The sequence below is a fragment of the Trichoderma virens genome, assembly GCF_000170995.1.
Source record: "Trichoderma virens Gv29-8 chromosome Unknown TRIVIscaffold_90, whole genome shotgun sequence".
Lineage (NCBI taxonomy): Eukaryota > Fungi > Ascomycota > Sordariomycetes > Hypocreales > Hypocreaceae > Trichoderma > Trichoderma virens.
In genome coordinates, this window is record NW_014013659.1 from 1,381,963 (window position 1) to 1,408,251 (window position 26,289).

Below are 26,289 nucleotides of genomic sequence, written 5' to 3' on the forward strand. Positions count from 1 at the left end.
CGAGCGGCGTGCAAAATCGCGTGAAACACGAGGTTTGCGACGATTGGAGATGGACGCCGATGGTTTGCGAGGGGACCTGGCGATTTTTGGGATGCGCGCGCTGGCTGATGATGGAGTGGTGAAGACACAACTGACAAGATTCGGCGTGATGGCTGGTGCGGTTCTGGCGCGGCTGATCACAGTACATTTCAGCACGATGCCTGCGCACGCCTCAGGCTGGGGCTGGGGGGCAAGCAGGGAAGAGATTTCGCATTGGGCTTAGGAGGGATCGAGGGAGTCACGTGTTGCGATGCACGCTCTCTCTCACGCTGTTTCTTACTAAGAGAAGTGGGGCACAACAAGCAACGGGGATATTATGTAGGTGCAGTATTAGTGTATCCGTAGAGCTGTAGTAATAATGCAGTGGCTATTACTATTAACAATACCCGTAGATGGGGTAACTACTACTAATTATAGGCAGTGATTGGTTTTGATGAGGAATGAAAAAAAGATACTGCTGCTGTTTTATAGAGGTAGACATTGACAATAATACGTTACGCTTATTCTCCTGGGAAGCCTTGTTTACCGCTTCGCACGCTTCCTGTCTGGACCCTCCTCGTCGTCGTCGCTCAGCTCCGCATACTGCGTCTCCGGCTGCGTCTTATTCCACGCCTTGGTGAACATCGGGTCGCTCTGGGCCTTGTCAGCATACTTCAGCAACGCTTCACGGGGATCCTCGTGCAGCATCTTGGCCAGAGGAATGTTCTGCGCAATGTGCCGTTCGTCTGGCTGGCTCTTTTGAAACGGCGTCTGCAATGGCACCTCTGGCCGTCGCGGGTCCTTGGACTTGCCAGTACCCGTGACTCCAGCTTTCCGTGAGCCCTGCATGGCGCCGGGGGTGACAATGGAGTCGCCCGAGATGCCCACGTTCTGGTCCATTGTAAACTCAGGGTTGTCATCAATGTGACGTTTCTTGGGAGCTCTCGACATGACCTCTACAGCGCCGCGGCTGGACATGGACGGGTTGTACAAGACGTGCGTCTCGGCGTTCGCTGAGCCTGTGACAATCTGGTTAATCTTGGGGTGCCAATCCACAGCGATCAAGGCCGATCCTGGCGTTATCGGAGTGACATGTTCTGGCTGTAGATTGCCAGGGTTCAAGATGTGGAGATGGCCCGTGGCCGAGCCGGTGATGATGCTGGTGGAGTTTGGTGAGTATCGAATATTGCTCGTGGGATAAATGTCTGAGGTGGACAAGTGCGACACCGTGACAAGGGGCTTGTCGAATTTTCGAGTGTCCCAAAGTTTAATGAGGTCGTCACCGCCTCTCGTAACAACCATGCGGCCGTCAGAGGAAATGTCGATGCCGCTTGTCCAGGTCTGGGGCTTGTGTGCCTCTCTGATCTCGCCGGCAGGCCGGGTAAATGGTCCGTTGCCGCCGTACATGACCAGTGATCCGTCTAGAGCGGCGCCGATTAGCACGCTGCTTCCTTGGGCAGAGGCTTTCCACGCGACAGCAGTCATCTTAGTCCGACCAGCCGAGCCCGCGGCCTTTGACTTGAAGACTATGACATCTTTTTGCGAACGCTTATTGTTAATGTCCCATATTCGCAGGGTGCTATCAGTCCCTGCTGTGACACAGAGATTCTTATCTGTAGGATGCCAAGTGCCGGTGGTGATTTCAGAAATGTGTCCTTTGGTGTTATGCATATCCCGAAGGTACATATCGCCCTTGACAAACTCTGTCAAAATATCTCCATCTCGTGATATTATTCTTGCTTGTGGGTGAGCGCATACACAAAGCAATGCACTACCCGCCAACGGGTTGAATTCAACAAGGTGAATTGGATGGGCCTCGGCACTGGCAGCGGTTCTCTTAGATACAAATGGGTCGACACTGCGGAATGCGCGAAGCGTTGTCGGCGTCATCGACGCGAAATCGTGGAGCTTGACGGTACAGTCTAGAGAAGCAGAGGCCAATCTGCCACCTGCAGGGTCTAGAGACACCGTGGTGACGGCGCGTTCTTGGGTCTTTAGAACGAGCTCATGCGATACCGGAAATTCGTCTTCGTCGTCGGATTCATCTGAATCGTCCCTATCGTCGTCATCGCTTGAGCCATCCTTATCCTTGGACTCTTGGGCCTGCTTCCCATGTCCATCTGTGCCACTTGTCGCCGAAGTGGTGTCCACCTTTCTGCGGCTCCGTTCGATTTGGGCTGCGATATCAGCCTCTTTTGACTTCTTTCCGAATGAGGTGGGCAGAAACGCCCTCATGGGATCATCCTCAGCCAGCTCTGGGGTCTCGATTTCGTACTCGTCGTCGCTAGCCATGCTGGAAACTTGGGATATCAAGGTGAGAGAGGACAGCAAAGCCACTTACGACGGAAGAAGGCAATCTTGAAGTCGTGGGAAGAGGGAAAAGAGACGCGAATATAGAAGGGGCAGACAATTAATAGAAGCGCAGCACCGAGCTGAGTATGTGTTATGATTTAAAAGGTATTGATTTGCTTGATTCTTGGGCTCCGGCTCTATGGCCATGGCTGACTCAGCCAAAATCACCTTGTGGAGTAAAGAGTTCTACCTCAAGCTTGCTCAAGCTACCTACTTTACAACAAAAGCTTCAAAAGAGGTCAGTTCCACATTAAATTATGTATGCCACACGCCAATTAGATACAGTAAGGGCCGAAATGAGTGTCCGGCCTTGGGCTAGTCCAGTGCGAGCTTCATCTCATCGCCAGTGGCGTTCCAGGACAGAGAGAGGCGAGGATAGAACCCCTCTATGCAATTATAATTGTCACCTTTGCCCCCATGCAAGCCCAAGCATCCATCCATCTATATTTGTACAACAGGCTTTAATGGTAGGGATATATTTTTTTTATCTTCTAGCAATCCAACTATTTGTCCCTGCAGAAGAATCCATCTAGATCTCATAGCGTGTACTTGTAATCCCTTTTCCGTAATATGTCGAATCGGTCACTGGATTTCCCAGTCGCAATATTGTGGTCAGGGCCACTGATTTACTGATAAGCACGGTTTCCGTTAAAGATAAGAGCGTTGGGGCTGCCATTAAGGCTGCCGGTAACACGGCCAGTAGTGGCCAAAGCCTTGATGCGGTTGGTAACATCAGTGGGAGTGGCGAGGCCCTCAAGTGATTGGAGATAAAGAGCGAGACCGGAAACGTGAGCAGTTGCCATGGAAGTACCGTTGAGTGTGTTGGCGGCGGTGTCCGAGCCAATCCACGCAGACAAGATGTTGACACCAGGACCAAAAACATCAACACCAGCACCATAGTTGGTAAAATTAGCAGCGTCCCAGTTAACATCAAGCGCAGCAACCGTAATAGCATCAGGAGTATTGCCAGGCGAGAAGCCGGAGGCGGGCTTGGCATCATTGCCGGCAGCCACAATAGTAAGAACGCCCTTGTTAAAAGCTGCGTTAATAGCGGCAGTCCAGGCGAAGCTCGCAGGGCCAGAAAGTGATACGTTAATAACAGACTTGCTAGTCCGGCGTCGAGAAATAATATCTTCCACGGCCCAGTGATAACCATCAAGAGCAACAGAATTGTTACTGTTTTCGCCTATAAGGACCTTGACGGAGATCAGATTGGTCTATTACATTTATGTAAGCTCAGCGGATTTATTAATATAAAATGATTGACTAGGTAGCTTACCTGCTTAGCAACACCATAGGTAAAGCCACCGATAGTTCCGGCAACATGAGTACCATGGCCGAGAGTATCAGTATCCTCTCCTCCAGCAGCGTTATAGCCAAGTGTAGCACGTCCGCCAAACTGCTCGTGGGCAATATTAATGCCAGAATCAAGCACATAGGCAAATGTTCCTCTACCAGCCGAGGTATCATAGATGTAATTAGTAGAGCCAGGAGTACGGTGGGAAATAGCACCAAGACCCCAAGGAGCACCAGCCTGTTTAGTTAAAGTACGCCTTGTATTCTTTGTAATACCGGACGGGTACATAACATAGTCTGGCTCAACAGCAGCAACCTAATACCGCAATTAATATCTTTACTGTTAATATACGATATAATAGCATACATCGGGGCTCGCCTTAATATGTTTAATAGTCTCCTCATCAAACTCGCCAGCGTAGGCATTCCAAGTATGAATGCTATAAGTCTTTTCAACACCAGCGGTGTTACGTTTGGTCAGAGAACGGCGGTGGATACCGTTTACCCAGGTAAGGTGAGAATTAGGATCAATAGAGCTGCCCTCCTTAAGAGTAACAATAAACTTGTTGGGGATACCCTCAGCTGCAGGCGCAGCAAGGACCGCCGGGAGCAGAGCTCCAAGATAGAGTGCAATGCGACAGATGCTGGTCATTGTAAAGATGTATTTCTATTGTAGACTCGAATGCAAGGGAGTTTAAAGGGCAAATGTGATCTAAGAAATTATTTGGCGAGAACAGTTGATTTAGACTTTTTTTTCCTCGCTATATTATAAGTAATCGGTTTTGCCAACTCACGTTATTATGACGTCTACTAGGTACCATTTCGCCTTTCTGAATGATCTGTTAAGTCTCTGGGTATCAACAACCAAGCTGTCTAAAGACCTAGGATAACCAGATCTAACTTTGCAATGAGCATCTGGTTCGTTTCAACCTTTAAGCCCGCATTCCAGGTACTGCGGGGGGACTTTTGACGTTAGCAAGTATTCAAGTAGTATATGGCTTACATATGATCGATTGTGTGGATAATTTTACAGATCTTTTCTGTCGCTCATGGAATTTGACGAAGAATAATGCCACTATTGTAGTTACACGGTATCTTATTGTATCTCAGCAGTCCATGGAAGGCACATGAACTTCATAAGATGGTCTCATTGCATCTATATTCTCCAATGAGCAACCTTAGACAGATTGATACCACATACGCTGCGTTAACTACCAGAAAATCTTACTATTCCACAAGCTATAATGTTTGAGTTGAATTTATTAACTAATTGGCGATATTATTGTTCTAAGAGTCGTCATATTTATCACCGCGGGGTACGACCTGGATAGAGCTGGGAACGGTACCAGCCACGCTGCGTCACAGAAGAGGAGAGAAGATTCATATTGAAAGAAGTGGATACTCATTTTGGTTTCCACTATCAATAATGACTACCAATCAAGGAAATGTGCATCGTTTATTAAGCTCAGTTGTTATGCTATAGGTTAGTACCTTAATGGGTTGCAGCAAGCGGCAGTATGTCATTGGCTCCACACCGAAGAGAAAGCTTCACCGAAACCCGGTTGCCGGCGCGTGCCTGCGCGATCACTTTCAATCTCCCTCCATTCGATCTCCAAGAAACAACGCAATGCCGCCGGAGCGCATTATCGACGAAGATGAAGAATATGAGTCCTCTCAGGATTCCGACTTCGCACCGGACGATGCGCCTGAAGCAGCGTCTGGCTCCTCGGATTCAGAAGATGAAGCTGATGAAGCTTCTGGAAAACGTCGACGACCGGCGAATGACGTGAAGGCCGACGGAGAAGAGAACTATGATAATTCAGGCGACGAAGCGATAATTGAAAAAGGTCGGAAGCGACAGAAAAGAGCCAAGGCCAAGGGCGAAGCCATCGAGGATGAAGGCGGCGAGGGAGGCCTGATCAAGACGAGGAGACAGCGTGCAGCAGAGTATGCTTCGCCCCCCATTATAAGCAAGAATACTTGTACTGGGCATAACTAAGGGTCAACTAGAAAAGAAGAGCGACAATATGCTGCGAGCAAAGGACCAGTGACGGTCGATATCGATGCCATCTGGGCCGAGATGTTGGCGGGAGGCTCCTCAGCAGGCGAGCAACAGAAAAACGAAGACAAGGTGGCGGACGGGAATGAAGCCGCAGTCGCAAACGAGAATTCCGATTTAAAAGAAGACGAATCCAACATGATCCGTATTAAACGCACCTACAACTTTGCCGGTCGAGTTCATACCGAAGAGAAGCTCGTGGCCCGTGACTCGGCCGAAGCCAAGCTCTACCTTGCCTCGCAAGGCGAAGATGCCCTGCCAGATTCACTACCAATCAAAAGGCTGACCAAGAAGGCATTTCGGTCGGCTTTTGAGCCCGTAGCAGAGGGAATGACCAACCGCTCAGATCTAAATCTTGGACTAGCCGCCAGGATGAAGGCGGCTAACGAAGCGCAGGCAAAGAAGCTCAACACAGTGGAGAAGAGCCGCATGGACTGGGCTGGCTTCGTGGACAAGGAGGGCATCAAGGACGAGCTGGCGCTGGCTGGCAAGTCCAAAGATTCCTACGCCTCTCGGCAGGACTTTTTGGCGCGGAGTGAGGCCTTGCGAGAGGGCGAAGCAAGGAAGGCGAGGGTGGCGGGGCGAGTGTAGGCTGTCTGGAAGCATTGGCGTTTGGAATGATACCATGGCTTGGAGTTGGGTTATGCATACAATGGCGATTTGTGTATTTACATGTTGGAATAGAAATGGCATATGCATCATGGTGGCTCAATTGCTGCCAGTCTAGCTTGGACATCCTCTCCGGATCAATGTCATGGCCACGTCCTTCACAGTGACTCTTTTTTGGACTGAACAGTGTCTATATTATACAAAATTACACTAGACAAAGCATGATCGTTAATCAAAGATATATCTTTCACTTCATACTGTTGAGGTTCTTGGTAGTGATGTTCCATCCCGCCAACTTTGCATCCTACATAATAATCAATATTCTTCTCTTCACCATCAGCAAATCAGGCTTAGGTCGAGTCGTATAACGGTTAGTACAGTCGCTTCACATCTTTGAAAGAAAATGCGGAGCGCGCGACAGACCCGGGTTCGACTCCCGGCTCGACTACGCGATTGCTTTTTGGAGTTTTCTTTTTGTTTGAATTGTTGACGACTTGGTGTTGTTGTGGGATGGATATTGGTGGTTTTTTTGCGCGTATTGCTAAATCTTGGATTACCTACTTTGGTAGGTGCTTTGGTTTTTACCGTACGTCTCCTACATATATAGGGTAGGCACCTCAGCAGGTCAAACATATTTCAAGATGTTTCTTTGCTTTATCATTACAGATATATAATGATAAATGCCCTATAAATTTACAGAGGCCCGTTTCTCAGTTCGCAATATCGCCTAATCAATAAGTGTTTGCTTTGCAACTTCTATCTCAGCTATTCTTACCAACTGTTGTGTTTGTATTGCACGAGGACTGGTTTGCCTCACTGGCCACCAGCTTCCAGTCGTAATTCTAGAACGTCCTGATGTTAACACAAGATCAGCCTGTCCGCTGCAAACACTGCGTCTGGGTAACAACGCACGTCCGTCCTCCGTGTGCCACGACTTAAACTGTTATTTTTGTGTCGTCCAGTTAGTTTGCTTCGCATGCAGCAGGGTTCGTAATACGCATCCATCGCTAACAACTCATGGAGGAACCAGACATTGATGGTATGATATGGCTATAGTATCTTAGGTGCCTAGTAGTCTTGATCTAATTCCCATATACCTAGTAGTCATATAATAGCATGATATATACATTGGAGTTTTGAGGAGCTATGTCAACTTACAAGAGAATCGGTATTGCTACCTGCTATGGGCACGCCATGGTATCTCAAAGGTGCTACTCCAGCATCTCCTTCCCGGATATCACCAGACACAAGATGGTCATTCCTTTCCATCCACAAGACGCAGGTGCCCTCACACATACCCGAGAACTCGGTAGATTTAGTAGAAAAAGGCCAGCAAAGGACGCAAACCATGTCATGGCCTTGACCATCTCCTCATCTCCAACTCACACCTAGAGCCAATATAAGCAGAATCATCAATCATATCTTGATACCTTACAGCACCTATTACTACAGGCTCAACAAAATGTCCTACACAGCAGCATCGATCTTCCTTATCCTCACTATCCTCGCCTCGTCCATCCTCGCCAGACCTCCAGACATCACCTTCCTCTGCAACGAAGTGCCCGAAATCTGCACCAACATGTGCTGGGCCGTTCGCTGCGCCCAGCCCTCATTCCCCCAAACGTTCACCATCGACCCCAGCCCCTACGGATACGGATCCTCCAACAAAACGTCCATCTCCGCCAGCTGCCCTGTCAACGATATGTGCGGCACCCAAGGCCTCAATCAAACGGGCCATCGCGGTCTTCCTTACTGCGCTTGCAACGCGTATCCCCTCTCCGTCACTTCTGAGGATGCCGCCTTTCCTCCGCTTCCCCAGCCTCATCGTGTATCGAGATGCGTACCCGAGGCCGAGCAGTGCATACAGCGCAGCCAGCTGGAGCTCTTCGCCAAGCGGCTGCAGCAACAGAGTGGTCAACAAGGCATACGCCAGCTCTCCATCAACTTCGGCAACCCAGGCGGCATCAAGTACTGCAACAACGACCCCTGTGTCAACGATGGATTCGAAGTCCAAGATGGCAGGGTCTGGAAGAAGTGGCGGCGGTTCGAGGCGCCCATGTTCACATATTACAAGACAAAATCCGGCATTATTGTCGCCTCTCTCGAGGACATGGAAGTGCCGTCGCGGATTACACGTCGCGTGGGCAGTGGCGAAGTGGTATCTCCTGGCTTCAGGACTTGGTTTGAACAAGCTCGCGAGGAGACCGTGCACATGATGGAGGATACCATCGTCCAGCGACTGTCGGATCAAGCATTCGGCGCCCACCCAATAATGAAGCAGACTGTAGGATAGTCAGCATTGCATTGCATTTGGGGGCCAAGGTTCAGAATAGGGGCAAAGGAAAAGAAAATCATGATTCCTATATTGCATGCTAGATTCGTGGCGACTAAAAATACCAATGCTTCCAATGACCATCCCGGGGTATCTCAGCCTTTCCTAACGATTGTTCAAAACGCCCATATCCATAACTCATGCTTTCAAGCCAAATATCCATCCCTCTCCATGCCGCCAAGTGGCGACTACTTGATGTGTACCTCCAATGTGTCCATGTCATCGATACCAGCATCCTCCATAGTCTGATGCTCCTCAAGTCTCTCGCCGTCAAACCAAATACCCACATCCTTGTCTGATCCAATATCCCTCTGGGTCCGAAATCCAATCATGAGCGTCTCGACCGTAGTCTCTAGCAGCACACTCAGCTTGACCACCTCCATGTCTTTGGCGACGAGTTTGACACGCAGTTTAGCACGCTTGTCCTCTTGCTCTTGCGTCGGCTCTTCCTCTGATAGTTCGCCGGCTTCTCTCTTGATACGCATCTCCTCCTCATGCTCCCACTGGCTGAAGCCCTCCACGGTCCAGGCTTCCAAAACCACCTTTGTACGCCCATCCTGTAACCCCCCTTTGCTGTATTCGTCGGCGATGATTTTGCCGTCGCCTTGTGGCCGGATGCCCAGCCCAAGTAGGGAAGAATATGTGTACACCTTCTTCCTTTGCCAGGTCAGGATAATGTCATCGTCTGAATTGATTGGTAGCTGCACCTCCTTCCTACGTTGAAGCGCAATCCAACTATCCCGTATTAAGCGAAGCGGTCTGTTAAACTGGTACTTTATATGGGCGACTTTGGTGTTGGGAATATTGGATCTGACCATGATGTCGGCTGCCGCGTCCTTCTTTGCGGTTCTTTCGGAATCCATTTGCATCATGTCCTTGTCACGGGCACGCTGTTCCTCAGCCCTGCGAACATACTCGCCGAATTCATCGTCATCCTCTTCAATCTCCTCTGTCATCTGAGTATCGGGAACAGCATCAGGAAGCTGTGCGCCGATGATACCCGAGCTAACGAACTCGACGCTATCTTCCCGTTGGCTCGTGGTATCAGGCGCATTGGCGCGGACATTGCCATCGTTGGAGTCGAAGCCATTCTCAGGGGCAGATTCAGAGTCAGATGCAGAGTCAGAATCGATTGAGATCAGCGGCGCACCACTCGGCGTCACAGACTCCTTTTTGGGGCGTTTACTAGGTGTGTGTATATTGGAATTTGATCGTATTGACTGTTGCGATGGGGGATTGTTGAATGGATCGTCATCCAAAGACTTTGCAGCTGAGCGACGTCGTTTGGACGACTTTGAGCCTTGATCTGAGTCACGTCTCGAGCGCTTCGAAGGAGGAGGAGTGACAAGGTCCCTACTGTTACTACGTTAGCATGCCGAGGATATGACTTGAAAGTCAGTGCCAGCGGAACCTACCTGAAGTCGTCCCCATGCAGCGGCAAAGACTCGTCCACAGGAGTTGCCTGGACGTCTTCATTTGCATCCGAGCGCTTAGTAGGAAGGGATGGAGCATCTTCCTTGTCAGAATCCAAAAGCTGTGTCTCTGCAATATCCGAAAGGCGCCGAACTTCCTCCACCTGCTTCTGTTTCTTCTTGTTTAGCTTTCTCTCTCTCTCAGCGGCCACGATGGGTGCCATTTCCCTGGATTGGCGAAACAGGTCCAAGTCATCGTCATTATTGCCATCGCTTCGTTTGCTCTCCTCTACAGAGACGGTAGGTTGTGAGAGTGGCGCCGCATTGCGCAAAGCCGTCGGCTTAAAAGGAAGCTTCTTCTTCCTGACCGGGGCGGCGGCGACCTCATCACTCATGGTGGGAAGCTGCCGAATCAAATGAAATTTGAGATAAGAGAAATAAACGAAGAGAAAAGAGATGAAATTGGCAAAAATTAAGTCGCTGAAGCGGCGCAAGAAGATGGTCTGGAGGGCTAGCTCTGGAGCTCTCGTGACGATCTTTCTGCCCTATAAATAGTGTTGTTGTAATAGTGTGATGTGGACGAGGAGAGCGTGTTTACAGCGCTCAGTTGAGAGCTACGGGGGCCTTGTTAGGGGAAATCACGGGCGCGTGCACCGCTAACTCGCCCCGCCGTATAGCGCATCCAGAGTGCTAGAATGGTATGTACCTGCAAGCTGCGGCCCGACGTCACAGTGCGAGCCGTGCCACACTTGAGCTCTTTCAGCCACGATCCGAAAACAGGTACCTTGGTGTACAATCTCTTATCAAGCTCGCCTCTAAACTTCCCCACGACAAAAGCAACTGCTCAACGCCCTCGACCACAGCAACCATGGAGAACGGCGGCATCTCGCAAGCCGAGGGCAAGGACCCCTCCAGCTTCCTCAGCGACATTATCGGCAACTCTGTCGTCGTCAAGCTCAACTCGGGCGTCGTCTACAAGGGTAAGTTTGGGCGCAGCTAAGCTGATGAGCTCACTCCAATCTCAACGAAGGGCTGCCGTGGTCTGACTTTTTGGGTGAACTTGGTGTGTACAGGAGAACTGCAGTCCGTAGACGGATACATGAATATTGCGCTGGAAAAGACGGCGGAATATGTCAACGGCGTCAAGCGGAGGGAGTATGGAGATACCTTTGTGCGAGGCAACAACGGTGAGTGATTCGTCTCTGACGTTGATGGGGGAGGTGAGCTAACCTTGCGCGAAGTCATGTATATCTCAGCAGACTCATAATTACGAGGAGGATAATTGCAACGCATTCAAAACTACTTAATACTCATGTCTCCTTTTGCTATATGAATATGATATACGATGATTCTATGGATACACAGAGATATCCTGCTCACAGCTTCTTACTCCATGCCAACAGCGTCCTTCCATGCACGAGCACCTCGCCCTTTTCATTGAACTCGCCATTAGTCTCGTTCACTTCCTCATCAAACTGTGCCTTGAACGCAACCTTATCTTCGCCCTCCAAGGCAAACACATGGCTCAGCGTGTTAACACGGTTCCACACCGCGCTCTTTTCCAGCCAAACCGTCCACGGGAGCTTCTCTTCCCCAATTGGCGTCGAGAACAAGGGCTTCGCAAACTCGGCCTGGCGGTCAAACACACGCGGCCAGTCGTTGTTCCGGAACCTTGGGGGCCCAAAGTCGGGCAGCGCGAAGATGCGGGCGTTGAGTGTCTGCTCCCACTTGCTGCCTGCCGGCCACGATGCTGGCTTGTTATCTGTGCAGGTGTCCCTTTGTCAGTCCCCAAGAGAAGCCACGTAGTCAGCGTGAATCGAATGTCCTTACAATCTTCCACGTTCCAGATTAAAGCCAGTGTGCCTCCTGGTTTCAGCACTCGATGGATTTCTGCCAGCGCAACCTCATTCGCAAACCTGATGTTGTTTATTCACGATCAATCAGTTTCGAAGAAGCACGCGATCTCTTCTCAACTTTTCCCCAACAACGTACCAGTGAAACGCCTGAGCCACCACAATTCCATCTGCCCACGCATCCTCAACATCCATCTTCTCTGCAGTCCCCTCCTTCACCTCGACTCCCTTCAGCCCTTTCTCGAGCAACGTCTCCCTCATCGACTCCGTCGGCTCTACGGCCAGGATCTCATATTCCTCTGGCCGCGCGGACAACAGCTCAGTGAACTTGCCCGTGCCGGCTGCCAGGTCGATGATCCTTGCATTGGAATTGCCCGCCACGCCAAGATGGGTCAAGAGGCTCTGGACTGCCTCTGAAGGGTAAGACGGCCGGTGCGTATCATAGGCTTTGGCGTCTTTGAAGCCGGTTGATGAAGCCTGGAGATACTCTGCAGATGCCATTTTTTGGGATAATTAGTGGTCTCTATAAAATGGTATGAGTGTGAGAATGTGACATATGGTTCTTACGGGCTCTTGGCTAGCTATATAGATAGTCATCTCGACATTTTGGAGGCTTATAGCCTCATACTGATAGCCCACTAGTGCGGAGGTCCGACACCAATTCCGTACTTATTCCCGCGCCAATGAACCGGCTCCGAGTGAGCGCTCAAGTGCCGACTATTGAGTATGACTCTGACGATGGAGTGCGTCTTTATGTATAGTATACACTGCAATGGAGAAAAACATGGTCAATGTATGATATTTTCTTTTTTTAGTATGTGCTTTTGTCTGATAGCTCAACTATTTGCAAATGGCCTGCATGGCAAATCTCTCTAGTCATCATCCTTGTCTTGTTCAACATAACTCATTAACGGCGTGCAAAACATTAAGTCATTATAAACACACGAAAATCATGGCCCAGCCAGGAATCTCTCGTATCTCCCCCCCAAATCATTAATTTCGTACTTGCATGTAGAAGGCTGGTTTTTTCTGTAGTCTGGAGGGGCCCCCTTTCTGTCGTCGACCCGCTGCTTCTGAGCTGTCTGCATCAGAGCTACTGTATCCGTGGTCCCAAGCTGCGGGCGGAGGGCCATCATATAATTCGTTAGTTCCAGTTCTGGATATATCAGAATAGTACTCCATAGCCCCGCTGAGCATCGGCTTTGAGCTGGCATAAGAGCTTCTCGAATGGGGAATCACAATCTCGCCGCCCATGGAAGAGGAAGCAACGCTGGTTCGATTGGTCGAAGAATTGCGGGAAGCCATGTTGCGAGCAATGGCTTTGCGTTGAGCTTCGAGCGACCCCTTAGGGGTATCGATATCCACCGGCTGCCGGTGTCGTGACTGCCGTGTGTCGTTTGAATCGGCATCTTTGTTTCGTGGAGGTGTCGAGGCGCTTGATGTAGGCGTGGTCTCGCGTGACGAGGATGGTATGGACGTCTCCGTAGCGTCCACTGGAATATAGCGCGCTTTCCCCTTTCCTTTCCCTTTTGATCTTCCTCTTGGATCTGTCGAGCTGCCAACAAGGGTGGGCGAGGCGGTGACGTGGCTGGCATCGGGCGTGTTAGGCCTTGATATCCAGATGCCCTCAACCTGGATGCCCTTTTGTATTGCGCGCACCCCAAAGGGAATATCGTTGATGCCGCGTGCGTTGATACCGCAGTACCGCATCTCTGCCAGTCGTACGCGCCGTTCTTCGTCTATCAATTCGAGCCTCGCAATTTTACGGTTGGTCCACCATAGTCTTACAAGCCCAAAGGCAAAGACTAACACTATACAGCATGCTAAAACCTGTATAAAGGGTAGGAGATTCAATAAGACAACGAATCGATGCAAAAGGATTGACCTTGAAGAGCAAGACTTACGAATGTCATTTCCTCCCATAGCTGCCACCCAATGAAGAAAGCACCCATATTGACAAAGGCCTGTGGAGCTCACAACCGCTAGGAACAGTTTGTATCAGAGAGGACTTGGAAGAAGCAAGGGCCTGAAATCCACCGGCTCTTTTCTGTTGTTAAGTATTTTCCAGCTTCCAAAAATAACACTCCTGCCAGCGAGAAAGTGAGCGTGAAAAAAAAGAAGTACGAGTAGAAGAAACGAGAGTGTGCAAAGGTCCGAGGGTGGCTCGAGTGTAATCCACGTGGCGGTGGTGAGACCAAAAGTTCTGCCAGAGGAGGAGCGACACACACAGCAGACGTTTAAAAAAGCGAACGACGAATTGGTGCGGGAAAAAAGTGATGAGCGAGTGACACTTGGGTCTTTGTACAGTAGCGGCGTCCAACATATAAGAAAGCGGAAAAGATGATCGGGATGCCGCCCTTGAAGGCGTGTTTGTGTCTCCGGCACCCTTTCGGCGCCCCAGCCAGTCAGGCAAGCATGTGGGCAGCGGGACAGGATACCGGGGATCTAACTAGGACCTGTGGGCGAGCAGATGCAAGGGATAGGTGATAATAGGCTGGAGCGAAAAGACGGGTTCAGAACACTGGGACTGCTTCGTATGGGCCTTGACTCGACACGGGAGGTGATTGTGGTTGGACGCAAACTCGGCCCGCAGCCATGCAGCTTATGCCGCCTGCGACCTCGTATGTGTGCCGCTTGTTGGTAGGTGTTTGTCGATCTAAAAAAAGGAAGAAAAGAGAATTAAGAAGAGGGGACACGCCGATCGGACCGACGAGCAAGGGTGGAAGTGCGTTCAGCTGGGACAAAGCCTGTGGGAGGCGGGACTGGGATGTTGCCTGCGGTGAATCGAAAGGACTTGCTTCACCGGTCTTGCGGTCCCTTGCAGAGGGGGCTGAGATGAGAGACATTGCCATGCTGTGAAGAAAGGGGAAGGCCGAGTCAGTTACAGCACATGTCACACAAGAGATTTGCAGTTTACATTGGTGATGTGGCTGTTAAACCACGAGATGCATTAGTCAAATGCCCACATGGAGTTGACATCTGCAAGCCTCAGGCGATGATGGAACCCTTTCTCGTTTGGGACTGGTATTAATAAGGGCCTGACGACATTGTCTCAGGATGTGGAGTGTATCCGTTTGCGCAGCAGCCAAAACATAGTATACAAGTAAATACTTACCGACCTTGACTGTATGGGTACTTAGCACTGTATCGTGTGGTTTTATATAGGTAGGTAGCTAGTAAATGGAACTGAATATAGATTTCAATGGTTCATGTAGTTGACGAGTCTTAGACTGCACGTCCTAATTGGGCAGATGGCTTAGATTCCTGCTGTGTGGCGCTAGGCGACTTAACTAAGTTGACTTCTAGCGGCATCTGGCACTTATATGCGGTTTGAAGCTACCATTTGCAGTTGATATTCTCTTGCACGAGCAACGACCAATGTTTTGCAAACTTCAGGCTCTTCGTTTAACTTACGTATATATAATGTCAATCTCAGGCAAAACAGGTGGAAAACTCACGATATCTTCATGGCCATTATGGCCTTTTTCTCTCCTTACACTGAAGCTGGAGTGGCAATACCCCAAAACAACCACCACTTGATTTCCACTATCCCGGCATTAATCACCATCGGCGTGCGATGCCTCCCATAGACAACGCCAGACCACACAATTTATCATCATCCAGCGTTCCGGTGCACATGTATATTTCGTCTCGAAGCGCATCGGTAGCATCAGGCAGACGCTGCGTACCAACATGCATCTTGGTGCTGACCTCATCAACAAAGCCTCCCGGCATCTGGACCGTCACATCAATCCCATAAACAGAGAGTGTGGCATCTACCATCTTCTCGTTGCCATGGAATATAGCCCGAATCCTGTAGCTGTCGGCGGATATTCCCCCGTAGACCAACACTTCGTCTTGAAACAGGTGGAGGCGTCCAAGGCGTAAAGACTGGGCAATCGAGAGAGCATCGTAGACCAAAGGCAATCCTTCCAACTAGACGGCAACAATAATAACATTTTTGACTCCCTTCTTTATCATCATCTGCCGCCAACACACAGCTGCTCTCCAGCTGGTAAAGAATGAGATGAAAGGTCCCCTTTGCTGCTTCCAAAGGAGGTGATCGAAGCATGCTTGGCCGTCACCAGGGCGCCAAGGGTTGCGCGCTGTCATGTCTCCATCATTGTTGAATGTGCATTGTCATGTACTTCGACGCGAAACCCAATTTCACAGTCACGACGGAAAGCCTGTAGCTTGAAAGCCTTTTTGTACGCCATATTGTACGCCATATTGTACACCCAGAAAGAAGATGAAGCGACGAAGGGGAGATTTGAGATTTGATATGGAAAGCCATGCTGATCACATATATCTATGGTCTTGAATGCCCTTAAGTCGGGCAGCATTGTGGCTGGCTAACAAATCCTCCCAGAAGGCAGTTTTGCTGGGCTGTATTGATCAATACAGTGTCAATGTGTTTCAACCACTATTCACGGTCAGGCACCCGTGCATTTGGTGGCGTTTTTGCCGGGCCCTGCAAGCAACGTGTGATGGCAGACCACAGCGGCAGCATCAGGCGGCTGTTCCTATTGATCAGCCTATTCTGGATGGTGTCCATGCTCTTTCGGTATGGGCAATGGAAAAGGCACAGAGGCAAGAAAGGGAAGCAGTTTGCCACCGGAGATCTGCAATCGCTTCGCTCTAGTGCTGTAAAAACTACAAGTGTGTGCCCTGCATCGCCAGTTTCAGAGCTTTCCTCAGGTATTATTCTTTAAAGAATGCGACGATCCCAGCTCAGCCATCGAACAAGGTCTCCAACAATCCTTGCACAGCTCGGCCCCGGATTTTCAGCAACAAGCATGGCGGAGCGGGGAACAGTCCATCACATTCATACTCGTAAATGTCACAAAGTGATACACATCTGGGAACAAGTTTCCTTGTTGGAGAAGGGCCTCAGGGTGGCGATCCCTTCACGATGGCCTAGAAAAAGAGGGCTAGTTAATGTGGCAGATTTTTTTAGTCGCTGCAAGGTGAGGTAATAATGAGAAGAAACCTGCCAACTTTGGTCACTGTAGGTGTTGGTTGAGGTAGGATTTCCCGAAATGCCGCGGCTTAGGTGCCGGTCAGGATGGATATAATACACCAACTGCTGATTAGTATAGTACCTATAGGCAGTATTCTCTACATTTGGTACTAGTACGGCAGTCCGCCGGCATCTCTCCGCTCACTAGGTACGTGTACAGCACTGTCATGAATCGTCATGGCCGTGCGGCTAAAATGTCGGATTCGGGAGAGTCGTTGCCGGGGATTTCAGCAAGTCCGGGCGCGTGCCTTTTCTCTCGCCTTGGCTGGTGGCTCCGCCGTCCTTGGCCTCAAAGTCTAGAATGCCCAGAGAGCATTTTAGGCGGATTTGGAGCGGTACTCTGGTACAGACCGGTCCGATACGGTAAGAGTGACGCTGCATGGATACTTACGGGTACAAGCACGAGAGCATTCAACGAGCGGGCATCGGCTGGAATCAAAGAGCCAAGGGTGGGTGAGCGAGAAAAAGCCTTGGGTGGACAAAGACAAAGACAAAGGCAAAGACGTCGTGAGGGGAGCTGAGAGCCAAGGTGTGTGAGGCGGTGCAGCGCACAGCCAAATAGCCAAGCCGTATAAGTGCAAACAAGAGGTTGATCCAGCCGATACGCAGTACGAGTACGCGGACTAGCACTGCGCATCTCACTGATCCGTTCCGTTGGGCAAATGCTCGGCAAGGCGCCGCCGAGAGGAGCGCAGATCTGATGTTTGCTGGGCTGACCTTGGAATCATCCATCTCTCCATGGTCTCTCTATGTGCACATGCATCTCTAACGTACCTAGGTAGGCAAGTAGGTACCTATTAACTCTAAGCCACCTTTTGTAACTCTGAGGCAATACCCGCCATCGAATCAATCGCCCATCTCTCGCCTCGTTCGATCACAAACCCGCCCCCAAAACACCCCCCATCGGCGAATGTTCACACGCCGTTTCCGCTCCATCGCATCGACTGCAAGCACTACACACTACACACACACTAGCAGAAAAAGTATTCCATGCTACGCTCAACTGCCATCGGCCCCATTCGCAGGCCCTGATCCCCCCATATCATATCCGGCCGCTGATCCGTTCTAGTCTGACATCTGACCATCATTCATGGCCTTTAAAGCTTGAACCCCCTGGTGCCCCTTCCTTGCTTTTTTCGGCATGTACCTTAGTTTTTACTTTCCTCCACAGTCTAAACGAGGCTTTCCGCTCTGCGTATATTAAAAGTCTCCGTTTCCCCATCAATTGCCTCTCTTTCCACCTCGCAACCGATATTTATTCCGCCGTCTATTCTTGCTCGCATCTTCACAGCACCGCCGTGTTTTGCCGTGCCGTGCCGTGTAGTACCGTGCTTTATCATATCGTATCGCCTTGTACTGTTTAATTCCCGCCAAATCTCGTCGTTCGCCATGCCGATCCGAAATCCCTTTACCCGTCGCCCTGGCGCTCTGGCCACAGTCGACGACAACGTTTACACCGACCAGGAGCGCACTTATCCCGGCTTTGAGCGAGTCGACACCGTAGGATCCAAGGCATCGTCAGCTCTCAGCATCCGGAGCGCCAGAAGTCAGGATACCGAGGAATATAAGATGAGTGGTATGTCATGGGGTGACCACTTTCCCTTGCATCCTTGCCCTGTAGTCCATGTCAGAGGCAAAAGCGTCACACGACTAGCTAGCTAACCAACTGCCCTTTCCGCATTGCAGTCGTCAATGACAGCGGTGTATATCTCCCTGTAAGTTTGTATAGTCCCTCGTTTTGCCTTGTGCGCAGGTCGCTAATTGTCCATGCGAGCAGCCCTCACCTTCGGAGGAGAAGAGCCACTGGCCACGCAGATACCTCTCGTCGCGAGAATCGTCAGACAGCTCGGGCGAGATTGAGCAGTTTTCTATTTCCCGAGAGTCTTTTGATTCGTACCGACGCTCATTTGTACGTCATCCACCTGTGTTGTTCTGGTTTGCTTCTGTTTCCTCGGACACGGCGTCAACCCCGCCTCCGATGCGAGTCGCCTGAACTGGAGACTGACTAGGTACCCACAGGATATTTCGGCACGATCTCCCATCTCTGCGTACGATGTTCCCGCCCGTCAGAGCCTCGACTCAGCTCGATTCGCTCGAATGCCTAGGTCGGCACTCAACCGCAACATCGAGCAACTGCCCACCGCCGAGGAGAACTTTGAGGATGTCGGGCTCGACGACCAGAAACAGCCGCCTCGCAAACGAGGTTTCTTCTCCAAATTGACAGAGACCCAAGAGAAGGACTCCTCGGTCCAGACAGGAGTCTCAAGATTCCTCATGCCCAGTCGAAAGAGGGCTCAAAGTGGTCAAGGTGCCGAGCTAGGCGCAATGGACCATCCGGCGGTGACTTCGACAGACTGAGACAACTACCACGGGAAGCAACGAGAACAACGACTCTGCAACTTGAAATAATTTATCGTACATACCTTTTAAAAGTGTGTCAGGCGCCCATGTTTTTTTTTTCTGGAATACGGATATGTTTGATTTCTGCTACGACGGCGTTTGGGACGATTCAGACGGTGGACGCATATTCGCTGCCGTCACACATCTTGCAAGGACTGCTGTATAATGGGGGAGTTTGTATTTCGCATCCGACGCCGCCTGCTAAGATGGATCCGATTTTCAAGGCTGGCAGGCCTGGATAATTATGATGGGAGAGGAATATCCAAGCAAGGAAAAGCAAGACGACTTAATGATAATCACTTATGTCGGCGATCGCCTGCTAGGTCGCTAATACACATCACATTATATTTGACAAGTCCGTGCATCGTCATCATGTCATACATTGTTGTCTGATAGAGTTCATTCGTTCTGAATAAGCCCTAGGACCATGGCTCATTGACCGAAGCAGGAAGTCTCTGGTTCTATCCGCTACTAATCATGGACAAATCATCAAGTCCTGGTGATGTAGAAGGCGTGATGGTGCAATCCCGCCTTTGGTTGATTTTCTAATCTTGTTTCTCTATTCCCCATAAAGGCTCATTCTCTCTCATTACTGTTGACCAACGTGCCTGGCCATTTTGAGAGTTACTTGATGGTTACAATTACAACCACCGATTGCGGAAGACTGTATTTCCTCGGAGCAACTGTCTCTCTGCGGAAATCAGCGGCATACTCATGATCGTACATGAATGGAAATGCAGAACATTGACTACAGGGCGTGTTGTGCGTGTCATCCCACCTTAGCGTGGTGGAGTATGAATATTAATATGACTTGGAAACGCCCTACATTGACATTTTTTGCTCCATGCAGCTGTTCTTCGGCATCTAAGCGGCAGATTTTGGGTTTTTGCTAAATGGGCGATAAGATAGATTGACGTGATTTCCCTTGGTCAAGCGGATTAGTGGGTAATTGAACGCTTGAGTAATAGCGACAACGGCGTCGAGCGAGCGGGGCAGCGAGTTGCGGAACAGGAATATAAAAAGGCAATGGACGAAGCTGCTTCCGCGAGGAGGCAGTTTATGGAGATGTATTGCGCTGTGGTTTGATCTGGTCGGTCTGGTTTTGATTTGGTTTGGTTTGGCATATCAGGTACATATACATCCGCATTGATGCCTCACTCGCATATAATACCAACTTCTTGTACTCACACATTCACCCTAGCACAGGCACAGGATACAAGAACACAAGAACACAACCACAGAACCACAAGCACAATGGGCAACGCCTCAGACGAATACGTGCCCGACATTGCGGCGCTGTCCCTCGCCTCCAGGGCGGTGCACGCTGATGCTCGCATCGACGGTCACCCGGCCATTGCGCCGGGCCTGCACACCAGCACCACCTTTCGGTATCCCAACGACCCGGAGAGGCTCAAGCCCATCTCAGAGGTGGATGTAAGCGTGCGATGAAGATGAAGATGCAAATGTCGCGAAGCTCCTGGTACTGACGCAAAGGCCCTGCAGACAACCAAGCCGCTCGACTTTCACGTCTACTCGCGCCACACCAGCCCCAACATGGCTCGCTTCGAAGCCATCTTGACGTCTATCATTGGCCAGCGAGCCATCACCTATGGATCGGGGCTGGCTGCCTTCCACGCCATGATCACTCACATCAACCCCAAGCGGGTTGCTATTGGAGACGGCTACCACGGCTGCCACGGCATCCTGAAGATCTTTGAGCGTCTCAACGGCCTGAAGAAGCTGCCGCTGGACTGCGACCTCTCCGAGCTGGGACCCGGAGACATCATCCATGTCGAGACGCCCCTGAACCCTACGGGCGAGGCGCGCGACCTTAAATACTATGCCGAGAGGGCACACAGCGTAGGAGCATACCTGACTGTGGATGCTACATTTGCGCCGCCGCCGCTGTTGGATCCGTTTGCCTGGGGCGCGGACATTGTGATGCACAGCGGCACAAAGTACATTGGAGGACACTCGGACATGCTGTGCGGCGTGCTGGCGGTCAACCCCAAGCATGAGACATGGGTGAGCGACCTGCTTGCCGACAGACTGGTCCTGGGCTCCGTGATCGGCAGCCTGGAGGGCTGGCTGGGCATGCGTTCGCTGCGGACTCTGGAACTGCGCGTCAACCGACAGAGCACCACGGCCACAGCGCTGGTAGCATGGCTGGCCGAGCAGGCCAAGGACGAGACGACGGCTGCTGGCAAGACGGTTGAGAGGATCCAGCACGCCAGTCTGCAGCCCGAGGCTACTCAGGAGGGCAGCTGGCTGCGTCAGCAGATGCCCAACGGCTACGGCCCCGTCTTCGCCCTCACTCTCAAGAACAAGGAGCTGGCCAAGCGACTGCCTGGAAAGCTGGGACTGTTCCAGCACGCGACGAGCTTGGGAGGCGTGGAGAGTCTGATTGAGTGGCGGGCCATGACGGACAGCACAGTGGACCAGAGCCTGCTTCGGTTGAGCATTGGAGTGGAGAGCCTGGAGGACCTGCAAGCGGATCTGCAGCAGGGACTGGAGGCGTTGTTGAAAGAGCTGTAAGTTGGATTCTTTGGTGGTTTGATGGCGAAGAGCGAGGAGGGTAAAGAACTGGAAGGGAGAGATGGTGAACCCCTGGTTGGGTACATGAGTTAGATCAAGTCAATGATGGCAATTGAATACTCTTATGAATGCATAAAAAAAGACCGAGATGAACTTTGTCGACTTGCGCAATTGCGTTTAATAAACTTTTGTAAATCCCATTCCTTTTTTTTTTTTTTTGGCATAAGGGGTCCTGGCGTTGAAGCGATCAATGCATATCCAATACCCATCCAGTCTTTTACAAGCAAAAACAGCGGCTGGGGCATCGAAAATCAGTTACAAGGGTCCCCCCTTCCCACCCTGGCACCCGTTATCCGATAAACCAGGCTTAACTTGCACCTACTAGTATTACCTCCTAGCCCCTGGCTAACAAACCGCGAAAGCCTCAATTACCCCAAACCCTTACCTAGTGGCGGTCTCTTTTCGACCGAAAAGAACAGCATCCCGCGCCCATCATCCTTCGTCCCTACTTTTTTACTTTGCGGCCAATTCCAACTGTACATCGCCATTGACGCACAACGACTACGAGAAGTTACACCAAGAGGGAAGAGAGAGAGAAAAGGACAGAAGCAGAATAAAGAGAGAGAGATAGAGAGCATGCCAGCAGCAGGCGGCATTCCCGTCTCCTCACGCCGCCTCTCCTAACGAGGGCACAAGAATCGACACCCCCGAAATCGCCAGACCTTTCCTCCCGGCCAATGCCGCGCCTCAACCTCTTCCGCCTGCCGACCACCGTCCGGCGCCGCGTCCGCCGCAACCGGCTGACGATGCAGGTGCTGCTGCTGGCCCTGCTGGTGCTGCTGGCCCTGCCGCTCTACTCCGTCTACTGCATCTACAAGCCGCCGCGCTTCCTCATCGGCTACCTGCGCAACAAGTTCCCCGACGTGCTATTCGAAGAGCCCACATCCGAAAAGATCATTGCGCTGTCGCTCGACGATGCCCCCTCGGCGCACACGGACGAGATCATGCAGGTGCTGCGCGAAAACGACGCCCACGCCACCTTCTTCGTCATCGGCCAGCAGGTCGAGGGCCGCGAGGCGACGCTGCGGAAGCTGGTTGCGCAGGGCCACGAGCTCGGCAACCACGCCATGCGCGACGAGCCCTCCAGCCGCCTGAGCAACGACGAGCTCGAGAAGCAGGTCAAGGAGGTCAAGGCGCTGCTGACGACCGCCTACGAGGCCGAGGGCAAGATCCTGCCCAACAACTACTTCCGGCCCGGGTCCGGCTACTTCAACCACCGCATGCGAGACCTGCTGGGCAACCGCGGCTTTCGCATCGTCCTTGGCAGCATATACCCCCACGACCCCCAGATCCCGCACCCGACGGTCAATGCTAAGCATATTCTGAGCATGGCACATCCCGGAGGCATCATCATCTGCCACGACCGGAGGGGGTGGACGGCTCCCATGTTGCGAATTGTGCTGCCAGAACTGAAGCGGCAAGGATATAGAATCGTCACCATTACAGATCTTGTGACGTCCGTTGAGCCCTTGGGAGGTCGATCCTGGTGATTTTTCTAATAAGAGGAGGATTGGCCATGGGAAACATATTCAAAAATACAATATGGTGGAGTCACTTTTTCTTCGTTTATACGCATTAATTGCTTTTTCTTCTTATTTGTTTTTTCGTGGCATTGGCGTGGGTCCGCATACAGCACATTTACAAGGGAAAAAAACGGAGGGGCAAAGGTCAGGAAAGAGAAGAGCATCGTTATACAGCCCCGGCAGAAAGGGAGGGGAGTACTGGAGTTGGGGACTCACGGGAGCGTTGGAAAGCTATTCGCAGTAATCTAAGGGGGGGCGAAGGGAAAAACAAACAAAGGATATCAGAGGACTATTTCTAGTGATCCATCTTGGCGCAGGAGCTGCGCGAGGTTATACCGAGGGGATTTGAGCCTATTTTCCACAGAGGTTAGCTTATACTGTGTACTACTACTCACTGCCGATATCTATCATGAATCCAAGGTACTAGGTAATATCAAAGGTCCCGTTGGTTCTGGGAATTGGAAGATACCTACGTGAATTCCAGTACGCCGGTGACTAAAGATCTATACCCATTGGCGAGGTCTCGCGCAAGGCTATGAAGATGATCATCGTGTAGGAAATGAGTGAGGAGTGCTTCGGCCGCCATGTCAAACTGCCGAACTGCGTCCTGGAGCTTCTGGTGGATCTGCGTCATGATCTCGTCCAAACTCGTTTCCGGAGTTGAGAGCGCACATACGGCATTGATGGCGCAGTCTGTGTGAAGCTCCTTCTTGAGGGATAGCGAGTCGTTAATAAGGCCAGTCAGCACGTTGACCTGCTTCCGGATGACTTGTACACTCGGCGAGTTGAGCATCTCCGACGGCACGTCGCGACCCATTGCAAAAGGAACCAAGGTACAGAGCGTGCCGCCCGCTGCGGTGCCGTCTCGGAGCGACATGTACTCGTCGAAGCCCGGTACGGCCCTGTCGAGACGCATTCTCTGTTCTGTGGCACAAGCTCGAATGAAGATGGCAATCTCATCGTACAAGCGCTGGCGCTCAAGCAGAGGCGCCTCCTCGGCATACCGCCGTCCAAACTCAACCAGCACGGCATTGATGGCGTCGACTTCACCGTCTGGGGCAGCAGCTCCAGGTAGTTGAAAGGCAGTCTTGGCGATTTCCAGCGTCTTATCGCGCCACTGCTGGGCGCGGGCGAAATCCGCCGCCAGGTCGCCCTCGTTTGCGTCGACGGTGTCGTCCCAGCAGAAGAGCCACACCGTGTACAGCACCAGGGCGTCTAGACGCGGCTTGGGCGCAAGAGGGAACCACAAACAGGTGATCAAGGAGAGGTCGTCGCGCAAACGGCGCTCAACCTCCAGACGGGGCGCGGCGGCGGCGATCTGGAGGATGGTGTTGGTTGTGAGGGAGACGGACTCTGGGTAGTGCGTGTTGAGGACCGGGGAAGGCCAGGCTTGGAAAAGAGCTGTGAGATTGGGGATGCGGAGGGTTTGGCCTTTGAGGGCGGCGATGAGGACGGCTTGGGAGGACATGATTGAGGTTGGGGAGGTTTGGAAATGTTGAAAAGTTGGGGGAGCAGATGAATGACAGGTCGGGATAGATGCAGCTGGTGGGGGTGTTGGTGTTGCTTTAGTGAGATACACGTGCTGGGATATGTTGAAATAAATGACAGCCTCTTCTTTTCATGACAGCTGCCTTTATACTCCCTATGAGTTGATACGAGAATCCTCAGTAGAGAGAAACCATTAAATCAGCTTTAATTTTATAATTGATGCTACTGGGAATGTATTGTATGGTCTAAGAGTTGGGGTGAGCACTGCACCCGCACCTATGGGACTCACTTTGGTATATACAGATCTAACGCAGAGCCAACCAGACTCAGGCCCGGATAAGCTCTATACTGGTCTGATATGCTGGAAACTGGAGCTTAACCGCCACGCTCACCATGACACGGGGGAGGTTAAAAATGCTGTGTAAGCCCCCAACCTCTGTCTTGATCTAATGTATGCTAGGTGGACATAAGAGCTAAAATCCTAATCCTCTCAAGTCCTTGGGGGAGGTTAAAATTGCTGTGAAGTTCGTGTTGGATGGTTTGAGTATCAATATGGGGGCATTGAGACACTTCACAGCGTTTCTTAACCCTGCATGCTAGGTAGATATTAGAGCGAAATCGTCACTCTCTATGGTCTTGAAGGAGGTTAAAAATACTGTAAATCTCTCTTCGTATTAGTTTTCATGCATGAAGTTAGAGCATTGGGATATTTTATAGCGTCTTTGATTCCCACACGTAGAGCTCATTCGTCAACCTGTCTGATGGCCTCGGGGGAGGCTAAAATTGCTGTGAAAATCTCAACGAACCTTGGACTTGGGCATCAAGGGGCATTAGGGCACTTCACAGCGTTTTTAACCCCTGTATGCTAAAGATTGGATCGAAGTCATTAGGTAGCCTCTCTCATGGCCCCGGGGGAGGTTAAAAATGCTGTGAAGGTGCGGCTCTTGATCTTGATCAACAAAAAAAAAAACCAGTCTTGAGGAGGATGCCATGTTTAGCGGCCGTGATACCACATAGCAGTACCTAAATCCAATCACTTTAAGCACCCCGTATTGGTACTCAATTTGTAGGGGCGAAGAACGGCCATATGCCCAAAGGCCAATGTATTCATCTATACAACCCATCTCTTGTGTGCAACAACTCTGCAACGTGAAGCTATGCATTTCCATTTCTACATTGTTACTCTCACAATCCATGAGTGTCCTGCACCAATTTCCGCTCCCAAAACGGGCACCCTCACTTCAACCCCCGCTCTACTATACACAACACTCATCGCCGCTGCAGCTTCCGAATCTCCCCTATACTGTACCAGCATCTCGTCCAGGTAAAAAG

General features: G+C 51.0%; 13 protein-coding genes across 13 annotated transcripts; 6 read left to right on the plus strand and 7 right to left on the minus strand.

The window, feature by feature from the left end:
- Positions 1-561: 561 nt before the first annotated feature.
- On the minus strand, positions 562-2,310 carry TRIVIDRAFT_41123 (uncharacterized protein; the record flags this gene model as incomplete). The annotated part of the gene is made up of 1 exon (XM_014095497.1): positions 562-2,310. One exon carries the CDS (start codon positions 2,308-2,310, stop codon positions 562-564), a length of 1,749 nt encoding a protein of 582 aa, XP_013950972.1.
- Positions 2,311-2,996: 686 nt separating this feature from the next.
- Positions 2,997-4,318, minus strand: TRIVIDRAFT_41430 (uncharacterized protein; the record flags this gene model as incomplete). The annotated part of the gene is made up of 3 exons (XM_014095498.1): positions 2,997-3,587; positions 3,650-3,982; positions 4,034-4,318. 3 exons carry the CDS (start codon positions 4,316-4,318, stop codon positions 2,997-2,999), a joined length of 1,209 nt encoding a protein of 402 aa, XP_013950973.1.
- Positions 4,319-5,323: 1,005 nt separating this feature from the next.
- On the plus strand, positions 5,324-6,304 carry TRIVIDRAFT_25244 (uncharacterized protein; the record flags this gene model as incomplete). Its single annotated transcript, XM_014095499.1, has 2 exons — positions 5,324-5,613; positions 5,677-6,304. Coding segments are annotated over 2 exons (918 nt in total), but the record flags the coding sequence as incomplete, so codon positions are not given.
- A 1,492-nt stretch (positions 6,305-7,796) lies between these two features.
- Positions 7,797-8,627, plus strand: TRIVIDRAFT_56831 (uncharacterized protein; the record flags this gene model as incomplete). The annotated part of the gene is made up of 1 exon (XM_014095620.1): positions 7,797-8,627. The coding sequence occupies one exon, from the start codon at positions 7,797-7,799 to the stop codon at positions 8,625-8,627; it is 831 nt and encodes a 276-aa protein (XP_013951095.1).
- A 227-nt stretch (positions 8,628-8,854) lies between these two features.
- On the minus strand, positions 8,855-10,437 carry TRIVIDRAFT_116026 (uncharacterized protein; the record flags this gene model as incomplete). Its single annotated transcript, XM_014095500.2, has 3 exons — positions 8,855-9,649; positions 9,686-10,019; positions 10,082-10,437. Coding segments are annotated over 3 exons (1,485 nt in total), but the record flags the coding sequence as incomplete, so codon positions are not given.
- A 476-nt stretch (positions 10,438-10,913) lies between these two features.
- TRIVIDRAFT_184162 (uncharacterized protein) lies at positions 10,914-11,456 on the plus strand (the record flags this gene model as incomplete). The annotated part of the gene is made up of 3 exons (XM_014095501.1): positions 10,914-11,058; positions 11,152-11,265; positions 11,320-11,456. 3 exons carry the CDS (start codon positions 10,947-10,949, stop codon positions 11,343-11,345), a joined length of 252 nt encoding a protein of 83 aa, XP_013950976.1.
- On the minus strand, positions 11,455-12,432 carry TRIVIDRAFT_40632 (uncharacterized protein; the record flags this gene model as incomplete). The annotated part of the gene is made up of 3 exons (XM_014095502.1): positions 11,455-11,840; positions 11,909-11,994; positions 12,071-12,432. The coding sequence occupies 3 exons, from the start codon at positions 12,430-12,432 to the stop codon at positions 11,455-11,457; spliced, it is 834 nt and encodes a 277-aa protein (XP_013950977.1).
- A 1,056-nt stretch (positions 12,433-13,488) lies between these two features.
- TRIVIDRAFT_41337 (uncharacterized protein) lies at positions 13,489-13,883 on the minus strand (the record flags this gene model as incomplete). The annotated part of the gene is made up of 2 exons (XM_014095503.1): positions 13,489-13,761; positions 13,836-13,883. Coding segments are annotated over 2 exons (321 nt in total), but the record flags the coding sequence as incomplete, so codon positions are not given.
- Positions 13,884-15,492: 1,609 nt separating this feature from the next.
- On the minus strand, positions 15,493-16,044 carry TRIVIDRAFT_65470 (uncharacterized protein; the record flags this gene model as incomplete). Its single annotated transcript, XM_014095504.1, has 2 exons — positions 15,493-15,867; positions 15,931-16,044. The coding sequence occupies 2 exons, from the start codon at positions 16,042-16,044 to the stop codon at positions 15,493-15,495; spliced, it is 489 nt and encodes a 162-aa protein (XP_013950979.1).
- Positions 16,045-17,838: 1,794 nt separating this feature from the next.
- TRIVIDRAFT_217071 (uncharacterized protein) lies at positions 17,839-19,702 on the plus strand (the record flags this gene model as incomplete). Its single annotated transcript, XM_014095505.1, has 4 exons — positions 17,839-18,527; positions 18,638-18,666; positions 18,729-18,860; positions 18,971-19,702. 4 exons carry the CDS (start codon positions 18,341-18,343, stop codon positions 19,307-19,309), a joined length of 687 nt encoding a protein of 228 aa, XP_013950980.1.
- Positions 19,703-20,432: 730 nt separating this feature from the next.
- On the plus strand, positions 20,433-22,018 carry TRIVIDRAFT_75122 (uncharacterized protein; the record flags this gene model as incomplete). Its single annotated transcript, XM_014095506.1, has 3 exons — positions 20,433-20,480; positions 20,553-20,785; positions 20,855-22,018. 2 exons carry the CDS (start codon positions 20,606-20,608, stop codon positions 21,884-21,886), a joined length of 1,212 nt encoding a protein of 403 aa, XP_013950981.1.
- A 674-nt stretch (positions 22,019-22,692) lies between these two features.
- Positions 22,693-23,436, plus strand: TRIVIDRAFT_65467 (carbohydrate esterase family 4 protein; the record flags this gene model as incomplete). Its single annotated transcript, XM_014095507.1, has 1 exon — positions 22,693-23,436. One exon carries the CDS (start codon positions 22,693-22,695, stop codon positions 23,434-23,436), a length of 744 nt encoding a protein of 247 aa, XP_013950982.1.
- Positions 23,437-23,938: 502 nt separating this feature from the next.
- Positions 23,939-24,937, minus strand: TRIVIDRAFT_41289 (terpene synthase; the record flags this gene model as incomplete). The annotated part of the gene is made up of 1 exon (XM_014095508.1): positions 23,939-24,937. The coding sequence occupies one exon, from the start codon at positions 24,935-24,937 to the stop codon at positions 23,939-23,941; it is 999 nt and encodes a 332-aa protein (XP_013950983.1).
- Positions 24,938-26,289: the final 1,352 nt, after the last annotated feature.